The following is an 11,207-nucleotide window of genomic DNA, read 5'->3' as shown; positions in this document are numbered from 1 at the left end:
ACCGTTCACTTTGCCTCGCTACGCCTTCATGAATCAAAGTAGCAGGTATGCTTTAGGACAGCCATGGAAACCCAAGACCTATCAAAGTTTAAATTGTAAAATTGGGTCCTATAACTCAATCCTACATGCATGAGATTTAAGAAAAGCTCCATCTGGTCCCACAAAAGCCTTTACAGGCACATAAGCAGCACTCATACACCGCAGACTTTAATGAATAAATGAAGTACTAAAAGGGCTGTCTTAAGTTTCTCAGTCAACAATTGCAGTACGTTCACATATACAAGTCCTGAATCAAACTGTATAAGCAAAAAAAAGGCCCATAGATTTAGTCTGATAATCTTCACTGTTGCATGCAACATTTGTAAAAGTGAGGGTTCAGCAAAGAGTAGTGGAGGAGTACTGAAAAGGAAAGGCAACACTTATATGAGCAAGAGAGTGTTGAAGGTAGTGGGGTGAGTGTTTAATCTAGTGCTAATCCTCTGGCAGCTCCTCCCTATATTATCAAACTGCCAACAGTGTTGCTCATGCCTATACAATATATTTGAGTTGTATTCATCTGAAGCACTTTATTTTGCAATAATCATTCATCTGAAGCAGGGATTACAAGCATTAACGTGTGAACACATTTCAGAAATTCAAACCCTGATACTTGCTGATGTCTAACATGTTAAGTACGCATATCTATAGATATATTTAGCAATATCTAAAGATGGTCTCAGTTTTTCAGATCTTTTTTTGCTCCATCTCCATCTAATGTATCGGGGAATACATTAGATGGAGAAAGGGTGCTTCCTGCTGCTTTTGATAAGTTGTGAGGAGCCGAATGAGTGATGGTGTCGTTACATAAGCACATTACAGAGAGGTGCATGCATGCACACACTCACGGACATTCACACACATGAGAACAGCACTGAGCATTTTGTTGCCTCCAGTCTATCATTAACCTTGACTGTATTTCCACTGTGACCCCGCTCCTGTCCATCGCTCCCTCTCAGGCAGAATCAGGTTAAATGTCAATAAAAAGGGCTGATAGTGCCAGTGTGCCAAAAGTGCTAAACTGTCAAATCTGGGGTCTTTTTATCTCTCACTTCTTCTTTTTCAGTTTTCATCTTCTTGGTGTGTTGTTTTACTCCATTCGTCGCAGCATCACCTAACTGATAGCTTTAGTTTTGCTAGCTGCTGCCTTCCACTGGGCTCAAACACGGTTCACTGGAGTAATGAGTAAACCCTCAAATTGAATGATGAATCTCTCTTTCAGTCAGGCATGTCTCTTCATGTTCTACCAATTTAAATGAGATCAAAGGTTTTTGGGATTCGAGGTGTTGCTAAATTATTTTGATCTTTAGATGGTATCAGAAGTAGTGCAACAAAATGCTCATGACATGCTTTTTCTGAACACTTAAGGGCATGTATTGCTTTCAGAGTGTGCATTGCTTTGCTCGTTAAAAGTTAAAGGGTTGTATCAAAGGCCTAATGGATTTGGGTATTCTTAACATAAATACAAGCTTTGTGCATGAATTCTTGGACTGTTTGTCTTCAGGCTCTTCAGGAAATTACCATTACGCCTGACAATCAACAGAACTGGATCTGTGCAGTGAGACATCAACAGTAAAACCCTAACCCAGAAATGAGTAAAGTAGGAATGTTTGCCAGTCAAAACATTGTCCTATTGAACTTGTGGACAGTTATATTGTGAAATGCAATGTAGAAAAGCAGGTAATCAGAAGCACAGTAGAAAAAGAAAAGTGGAAAGACAATGGAAAAGACTAAGCAGATAAAACTGTTCTCTTTTTGTTGAGGGATACGGTGCTATTTTACAATTTATTAGCTTTTATTATAAAATTGCTACGTATTTTTCTGTGGACCAGTGTCTCTATTCTCCAATCTGTTATGTTGAGAAAAGACAAAAGACAAAACATTTTAAGAAATGATCTGGCAACAAAATGAGGGATAAATAGTGACCCAGCTGCTGACTAGCCCCTAGATATAGATACTCCTAAAATATAGTTGAAAACTAAATAATGATTAGTTCATTGGGAAATCAGTGAGGAATTAATCAAGAAATTCTTGATAATTGATGAATTGCTAAAAATATTTTTTTCTATAGTTTCTAGGAGAGATAGATAATAACTTACCAGAGAATAGACTGATACATACATAAATAAATCATTAAGTAATGTTTAGTTCATGAATATCAGCAAATGGATTACACAGAATTAGTAACCCATCATTAATGTATTACTTAAACAATATTTGTTTTTGTGCACTCCAACTGATGCTCCATGAAATGATAAAATAATCACAGTACATCATGATCAGTTTGAAGTGTATTACTTGATCAATATATATAACACTTATTAACCACTTTACATGAGGGATACTGGAGGAATAAGTAAAAGCTCAAGTAATGAGCTGCCCTGTTTCATTGTATTATAATGTTCATTAAAGAATAAGACATTGTAAATAAATTCCATCTACTTCCTGGTTCAGCATTAACTCAAAAGGGAAGTGGTCAGTATGACGGATTCACAAATATTCATGGTTAATCAATGCCTGGTGATTCACTAATAAAGGCTCTCGTAATCGGCTCTCTGGTGACTCATCACTGGTGAGTTTGCACACATACGTCTATAAAACGTCAGAGCAATCATTGCACTTGACAACAGCTTATATATATATATCATGGTTTCAATAGAAGATGACTTCAGGACTTACATATACAGTAGAGGTTTTTGAGGAATTTTCCAGTCCGGGTGATACAGATTGTTGCACTTAACATCACCGCAGCAACGTCAACTGCCACTTAGACCTTACATCTGATGCACTTTGGGCAATCCCACTGAAATATTTCCAGATATTGCATATCTTAGTTAACTGTGATGTAATCCTTCAGTAGGAAGTACTTATTAGCGATTCATCAAGTCATCATTCATTCAGTTACTCACATATTTAATGTGTGTTCATCATTCATTCCTCGTTTTTTTTCCCTGAGAACAACTTAAACTATTGTGCATAAAAGCATTACACCCCTTCCTCTTTGACAAAGAAAAATCAAAACCATTGTCTGTGAATCTGAATCATCTCTCGTGACAGAAATTTAATTTGAAATAAAAGGTCAGATTTTGAAATCAGCATTTTTTTTCTTCTAAAATGTGAAGTGCATTTCCAATTATTAATGCGCTCATCCTTGCTTGACGTAAATGTAGAGCAACAGCAAAGAAGTTCACGGTTGATTTCTACCTCTCTCAGATCACCAGATATGTGAAGCATTGCATTGAAGAATAATTCCATCAGACAGTTTTAACTCGGAGGTCATGGGTTTTGTCGAGTCTTCCAAAGGAAGTCATATTGATGTATATTCAATTCTGCCTTCAGGTTAAACACTGATGGAACAACTTCTAACCTAGCAAAATGAAGCAGAGTGGGAAAAATATTACAGAATCACATATGCTTTGCATATGCACGAAAACAAAAAGATTGTCAGTCAACGACTCTTTTGCCCATTACCTATCCAGAGGTAACAGCAAAAATAATCCTGACTTTGTTGGAGGTCACTCTTAACTATTTTCAGTATGAACTACCAAAGAAGATGTAATGAAAGGGTTTATTCCCTTCTGTCACTGCAGCAGCTTGTGTTTTCATGTTTGCATCCACATTTAAGTTCACAAATGAGATGTAGGAAGGTGTAGAGGAAGGGGACGTGTCAACTGTGAAGTGGCCATCAGGTTATGTAAATGTGGGACAAAGGCAGGAACAGTGAGGACACCAGGCTCAGGGAGCTGGAAAAAAGATATGCGTCACTGTTCAAAATCAATGTCCATCGATCCTCTGCAGTGGCATGATCTTCCAATACCCACTGAGAGTCAAAGGTACATTACTGCCCCACGTCTAAACACCACTCTTAAATAAACACAATGCACCAAACACGCGTGAAAAAAAAACATACATACATGTTTATTTTACAAGAAGGGCACATTTTTTTTTGTACAAACTGTAAACTAAATCATTCTGGAGGTTATAATCTTTGACTTCACTTTCATGGATGAACACCAGAAACATGTATAGAAATGAATATATAAACAGTCAGTGACTGTTGCATCTCACTGTAGATTTGAATCCCACGCTGGAGAAAACATACAGCATGTAAGTCTGCTACACACATTAAGGACTCTGAAAGATAAAAAGCACTTGTGTTCATCACGACTACATTTTGAACATCATTATACAATACACTTTCCCTGCACTCCCTAACCCTTAATACTGCCATTGACTTTTTGTTTAACACATCAAGCTCTGTCACTGATTTTAGGTTGAGGTAGGGACTCCGTCATTTCTCCAGACGGGCGAATGTGAGGAAATAACGTCATTAAAATTAATCTGTGCTCCCATCGCCTGGGAGTGTTGCTCGAGCCTACATCTGCTGGTCCACTCATCGAAGGAGAAGGAGGCAGAGGGACTCTGCGCTGTCAGATTTGCTTAAGTTGTCGTGTGTCATGTTACTACACTGATTGAGAGACCATGTACCGTCAACATAGCTCCCCAAAGGAACTTGTAGGACAGCAGAGGAAATGCTCCACATCCAAACAAACATTTTGCTTCTGGGACTTTTGCCTGACATCGCCCTTTTCCAAAATCAAAGCAGTGGCAGCTGCAAAGATGACTCACCGAGTTGACAAGGTGAAGGCTCTGGGAGTTGGAAGATAGAGAGGGGGGGGGGTTTACTCTGAGCCATAATACAACAAACATCATTTCAATTCTCAGCTTGAGGTTCCTGTAAATGAATACCAACAGCATATTTGAAAAACATCTCATAAACCTGTGAATGCCAACAACGTCACAAGAAATCTCAGTGTCATTAAGAGTCTCCATCCTCGCCTCAGATTTTGGCTTATTACACACTGGTAAAGTCACAGCATATGCTACAGCACAGCCACATTCAGCCAGAAATAAGAATTTTGGCAAAAACACTTACAATACAATAATAGTACAATGGCGAGGTGGTGCTGTGACAGATTACAGACAGAAAGCAGCGGGCTCTGTCTGCTTAATATGAAATTCAATCTGCATTTACATCAGGAATGTTCATCAGGTCGACAGAAGCAGCCAAGAGAGAAGAGGAAGAGACAGAGGAGGAAGGAAGTGTGGGGGGTGGGGGGTGAGTGGAAGGGGCAGTCCTCCCATAGGCATTTCTCTTTTATGTCCAATCGCAACACATTATACACACTTCACGTTTTATCGCATGTTTGAGCTGGCATGTGTTTGCACCAGTTCCTCTAAATTTACTCCATAATTATTTTCAGAGAGACAGGGGAGGGTCACTGAGCTGATATGGCTGATCATCACAAAAGGCATGGGATGAAAAGAGGGAGGTTACAGCATTTTGGCACAAGTTATAGCTTAAGCACTTGTAACATTAAAAGAAATCCGAACCAAGTTTGCTAATCCAAATTGCACTTTGCAAAGATCAAACTCCAAGCTGATGGTGCAGCAAGTGAGAGGTTGCAGGGAGGCTGGGAGGACAATGAGGTGCTTTTGTGACACAAACCAAGCCCCGTATTGAGCTAAAAGCTTTCCCCCGCTTTGCTGCCAACGAGATAGCATTGGATTTTCCAGTGCAGGAAAATCAAACGCTTTATTCAAGACCAATGGCTTTCTATTGGAAGGGCTCTTCCTTTCTCTGATGTGCAACAGTTTCACGCCTTCGTGGACAAAAACAGCATGTTGTGAACGCTCAGCCTACAGTGTCAGAAAGATGGCTTAGTATTCTTTCCCCCGCATAAAAAACAACAGAAAGAGTCGGTGAATAGGTTTCGACTTTTGAGCTAATTATGTTTGATTCTGACGCCATGTGTGCCACACACATTGCATGTCAGTTTAAGTCCAACTAAATAAACTAAATAAAATTATTTCTTTTTATTTTCTCCCCTGTCCTTCCATTATATTTCAGAATAGCCACTGTTGTACAATTTCTGAAAGAGTACTATAGTTTCTCTTTTACAAATGAGAAGAAGAAAATAACGGAAGATTTTTCTCTTTTTTGTTCTGGTATGACCACTGATGTCACTTAAGGTTGCTAATGTTTAATGTGTTTCAGGTTTAGATCAATTCAGCCACTAAATAGACATCACAAGCTCTGATTGTCTATAGGACCATTTGAAAATGCATAAATATGCATTATTTTTGCATAATTTTTAACTATATTTCTAAGTTAATACATTTTAATTTCAACTTTACATTTTAATCTTATTTTACTTTATATCTATTTTATATTCTTAGATTTCTATCTTATTGCTCCATTCTTTTTGCTGCTGTGACAACTTAATTTTCCTCCGGGGATTAATTGATCTGATGCTGATCAAATATCACATATGGCAGTATTTTAACAGTTATTATGAGGCATCAAATCAGTAGCTCCAATCAAGAGTTTTCCAACATAAGAGCAAACATTATTTTTCCTCTTGAAAACATGTGATTGTGACCTTCGAAGAGTTGTTTTTTTTTAAACTGCAGCTGTGCAAAGACAGAAAACATGTCCGATACCTTGGGGGTAATCCTCATCATGGTGTCTCGCCTGTGACTCCACCTCTGCAAACAGAACAACTGTCACGCCGCATGCTCCACATCGCCACTACAGCACAGTATGGCTCCCAGCGTGAGCAATTTACAAAATCGGATATCTGCAAGTTTGCAAAAGGTCACAAAGTGTCATTTGCATTCTGGCTGAGTGAACCTGCTACTCTGCCTCCTCTATACAAGTACAGGAGCTCTGCAGATTTACATTCTTTTTTAGATTTTAGTTTTTACAGTATGAGCTGATTGCCAAGAACAGAATCATAAGCACTACTTTAAGTGAGCAGAGGAAGTACTTAAAATGGAGGGCTGCCAAAGGAGATGAGTGCAGACAGAAAGACAAACCTTAAAGGGGTGCTGCAGGTAATGAAAGGGAGAGAGGATTTGAAGGCTGAGGAATGAAGAACAGGAAAATAGAGAGGAATGTAGTCTGGAGTCGAGACTGAAGAGATTTGCTGCAGAGCGGCAGGGGGAACACAAAGCCAATAGAAATAAGATAGCAAGGAGAAGAAATGGGGGAAAGTTCAGGTGAGGCAGTCTGTTCAGTCCCAGTTGAGGGACTATTGATCAGAAACATGATACAGGGGACAGAGAAGATCATAGCAATGATTTTCTCAATTTATCTGTCTTTCTCTCTCTTGCATACGCATCAGCTGGCCATTTAGGATTTTATGTGATTCCTAAAATTATGATCAGGAGGCGTGTAAAAATGGAATATTTATACACAAACAGCACCCAACTTCATTATCCCTCTTGCTTTTTTTGAGCTTGATTCGGAGCACTGTTACTTTAACGTTTGACGTTACTTCAAATAGAAGAAATTACCACAGCATTACAGCCGTTTTCATTTTGCCGTGAAATGGTCATTGCAAATGTCACAAAGAGAAATAACAACAACACATTTTCACTGCACCAATTTACCCACTTTTTTTCTCTCCTTCAAAGAACACATACATAGCACCTACCTACATGATATTTTACTAAAACTACATTTTTCTCCACCATATTCACTGCGTTTAAGTCTTTCCAGAGTAGAGTCTGGACTGTACAGTATACACATGCACATGTATACATCTTTGCAAATGTTAAAAAAAAATGTATACATATGCACTGGTTTTCTGCTTTAATATACATATTATCAACATTTATCATCAAATGTATCAATTTCATCAATAAATGCTGAAAGTATTTTGCAGATAGTTGTATCAAGGTTAAAGTGCCTTTACTTTAAAACATTCTGAAGGTTTCTTTTTTTTTCTTTTTCGTGTGGATGTTTGACAGTCTGAAGATCCTGCCACTGGTTCCTTGTCAGGCTTAATCTTAGAGATGTTTGTGTCTCAATTTTGTTCTGCTGTTCTCCTGTGTAAGCTTTTCTCATGCCTAACTGTATTTTGATCCATCTTTGCCAGCATTTTCTCAACATGATGCTGTTTTATGCTGCCCATTCTGTGTTATGGGATTGATCTTTTCAAGTGTGACCTCAGTGTCACTGTCTAAATTCCCAGAGATGGCAGGGGAAGGTTTCTCTAGGGTGTTGTTTACCATTCCCACCTCAATCTCCCCTCCGCACCCGTCTTTCTTCTGTAACTCCTCCTCCTGACATAAGATGCTGTGGGGAATCACATAGCTGGCTGAATTGTTTCCCTCCTTTGGGATGTGGCTCTTGGGCTGATACTGAAAGTTGGGGTTCGAGGTAGGGGCACCCATGTTGTTGTTAATACTGACGATCTCGATGGAGTTACTGCCCGGGCAGAGCCGGTGGCAACCCAGTAGGATTGAGAAGGCCTTACGGAAGTCGGCATTGAAGGCGTAGATGATGGGGTTGAGTGAGGAGTTTGCCCAGCCAAACCACACAAACACATCAAAAGTGGTGGAGCTGACACAGGGGAAGTCTGTGGATCCATCTGTTAAGTTTGGTTCACAGAATGGAACCATGCAGTTCAGGATGAAGAAGGGCAACCAGCAGCACACAAACACACCCATGATGACTGAGAGCGTCTTTAAGACCTTGGTTTCTCGTTTGAAAGACATTTTAAATGAGCTCTCACTCTCCATGTTAGAACTATTCCCCATGCTACTGTGACGGTTTTTGGCACTCTCTGCGGCTCTCTCCAGAGCAGATATTCTCCGAATCTGTTTCTGGGCGATGCGGTAAATCCTGGTGTAGATTACGATCATTATCGCCACTGGGATGTAGAAGCTGATGAGGGAGGAAGAGATGGCATAGGTCCTGTTAAGGCTGGAGTCACAGTTGTCAGGGGGCAGATCGCCGGGGTACGTCCCATTTAGCTCGGCATAGCTGGTTGTCTGAGCTTTGTGCCAGTTTAGCTGAACAGGGATGAAAGAGATTAGAACGGACAGGGTCCAAGCTACACTGATCATCAGACATGCCACTTTGGGGGTCATCTTGCGTTCATAGCGGAATGGACTTGAGATGGCCCAATAACGATCCACACTAATCACACACAGGTTCAAGATGGAGGCAGTGGAACACATTATATCAAACGCTACCCAGACATTGCAGAATGCTCCAAATGGCCAAAACCCCACTATCTCTGTGGCTGCCTTCCACGGCATGACCAAAATAGCCACCAGAAGGTCAGAGATGGCCAGCGAGATAACAAAGAAGTTGGTGACCTTCGACCTCAGGTGCCGGAACTTGGTGACTGCAGCACACACAAGGGTGTTGCCTAGGAGCGTGGTAAAGATGAGCAGGGAGAGGAAGCATCCTGTCAGAACACGTTTGGACGAGTCCCTGTCTGGTGTGAGCTGCCTGCCATCTCTTACCGTTGAGAAATTCTGATCCATTGTTTATATTACAGTGCTAATACAGTGAGATAGGGGGTGGGTGAGGGGGATGTCAGCAGTCACCCCATCACATCCCCAGACTGCAGCAGCTGTGCCTCCGTAAGAGAGAGTTTCAGACAGACAGCGTCGCTTGTAGAGAGGTAAATTGTCTCGGCACCAGCTCACCCACAGACTGGGTCATCCATAAGCTCCTCGTTACAACCACCATCTTTATACAAGTGCTGCTATAAATATCTCAAAAATTTCTCCTCAAAAGTCTCCCTCCAAAATATGTCAGGCTCGTAGATTCCTGCAGCACCAGCACAGGCAGTCGACATTCTAGTGTGTCGAGGGAGAAGAATAGTCTAGTTATTGTTTGCATTTGTTCTTCCAGTCAGCACTGTCTTCTTAAAACAGTCTGAAGTAAATATGATCTTTAAAGAAAAGTTCTTCTTCCTTTCTTGCCTCTCATTGCATGCTGAAGCTATCAAGTCTTCATCAAAAGTTGCACAGCTGAGCTCGACAGAGGTTTGGCCAATCATTAGCCTTATATACCACCTCATCAATAACTTCTACTGATGGTTTTCGCGCTGCGTTTATCTGATTTGTTTAATGATCTTCGAGGCGTGTCTTTGTGATTATATTGGTCCCTCTATTGACGCGGATCCACCCCAGCTGCTCGGTGCTGTCTTTTGTATAATTTTTTTATTTCATTTTTGAACGCAGCTTTCTATTCGTAGATGGCACACTTTCTAACAAGTTATTCCACATGAGCTCTAAGCAACAAAAAAAAACAAAAACAAATAAATCACAAGTCCTTGCAGTCCATTTTGAAAGCGGGCGAAACCTTTAAAAATCAGATTCATTAAAACGTTGTAATCCACTTGCGTTTTTGTTTTGCTTTGGGTCAGTTTGTGTGCTCATTTGTGTTCATGCAGCGCAGCCAGCGCTCCCCCTTCAAAAACGTATCCCACCTAAAATATATTTGGCAGTCCGATCCCCGAGTTTACGTCCTTGAAACAGAGTCACTGTTTATTTTTTCATCCTCAGTCTTTTCTTGACAGCGTGCGCATCACTGCGCGGTTGTGGACAGCTCCAGAAGCGCCGATGGGTTTTCGGTTGTCTTAAAAATGTTTGGATCTCAACCAAACGCTAATTTAACTGAGTAACAAAACATTCAGCACCAAGTGGAGAATCCCCCGACATACGTCCATCTTGTATCTCGATTCCAAGTTCAGGAGAAAGAGCTCACCCTCTGCGCTCTCCTCCAGGGGAAGCCTGTCACGCTCTCCGTGTTGCCAAGGTCCCCAAGTGTTCTACCAATCCTCCCCGTTTTCTTATATTTTTTGACTCATCCTTTGTTGTTCAACATCCAGTTAGGTTTCACTGCGATGTGACTGCGGTCTGACTGGCCGGTGGAGAGTGATGAGAATGACTCTGATCTCTTCAAGAGTGTTTTCACGCGCGTTGCTCTCTCTCCACTTGGCTGCTGCCTGCTGCTGTGCGCCACGGTCTCTGCCACAACTGCTCCATCCAAGGAGATTGGAAGGGTAAAGCCAAGCAAATTCATTCTTACAGTTCAATGCTTGCTTTGCAAGATATGGTTTATAATAAACCTTGATACGACTTGGACTTCTTGAAAGAAGTTCTCCTGTTGAAATATGGACAAAACCTGTGCAGAGGAGGAAACAAAACAACAAACATTTTTATTCCCTTCTTCCTTTGATGTGAATCTCAATCCAAGATCAAACACCCATTTACAGTCAAATATCAGTAAATCTACTTCCTTCTTTTACAGGATACATTATAAACACCATGCACAGGTATTCTAACAACGAACCAACTATAAG

The 11,207-nt window shown here is 40.6% G+C and overlaps 1 protein-coding gene across 1 annotated transcript; it reads right to left on the bottom strand.

Annotated features, from left to right (window-relative positions):
- Positions 1–3,976: 3,976 nt before the first annotated feature.
- drd1b (dopamine receptor D1b) lies at positions 3,977–10,757 on the bottom strand. Its single transcript, XM_075486742.1, has one exon. The coding sequence runs from the start codon at positions 9,376–9,378 to the stop codon at positions 7,987–7,989; it is 1,392 nt and encodes a 463-aa protein (XP_075342857.1). The 5' UTR covers positions 9,379–10,757; the 3' UTR covers positions 3,977–7,986.
- Positions 10,758–11,207: the final 450 nt, after the last annotated feature.

Source organism: Odontesthes bonariensis, chromosome 16, assembly GCF_027942865.1.
Source record: "Odontesthes bonariensis isolate fOdoBon6 chromosome 16, fOdoBon6.hap1, whole genome shotgun sequence".
Lineage (NCBI taxonomy): Eukaryota > Metazoa > Chordata > Actinopteri > Atheriniformes > Atherinopsidae > Odontesthes > Odontesthes bonariensis.
This window is presented reverse-complemented; position numbering and strand designations above follow the sequence as displayed.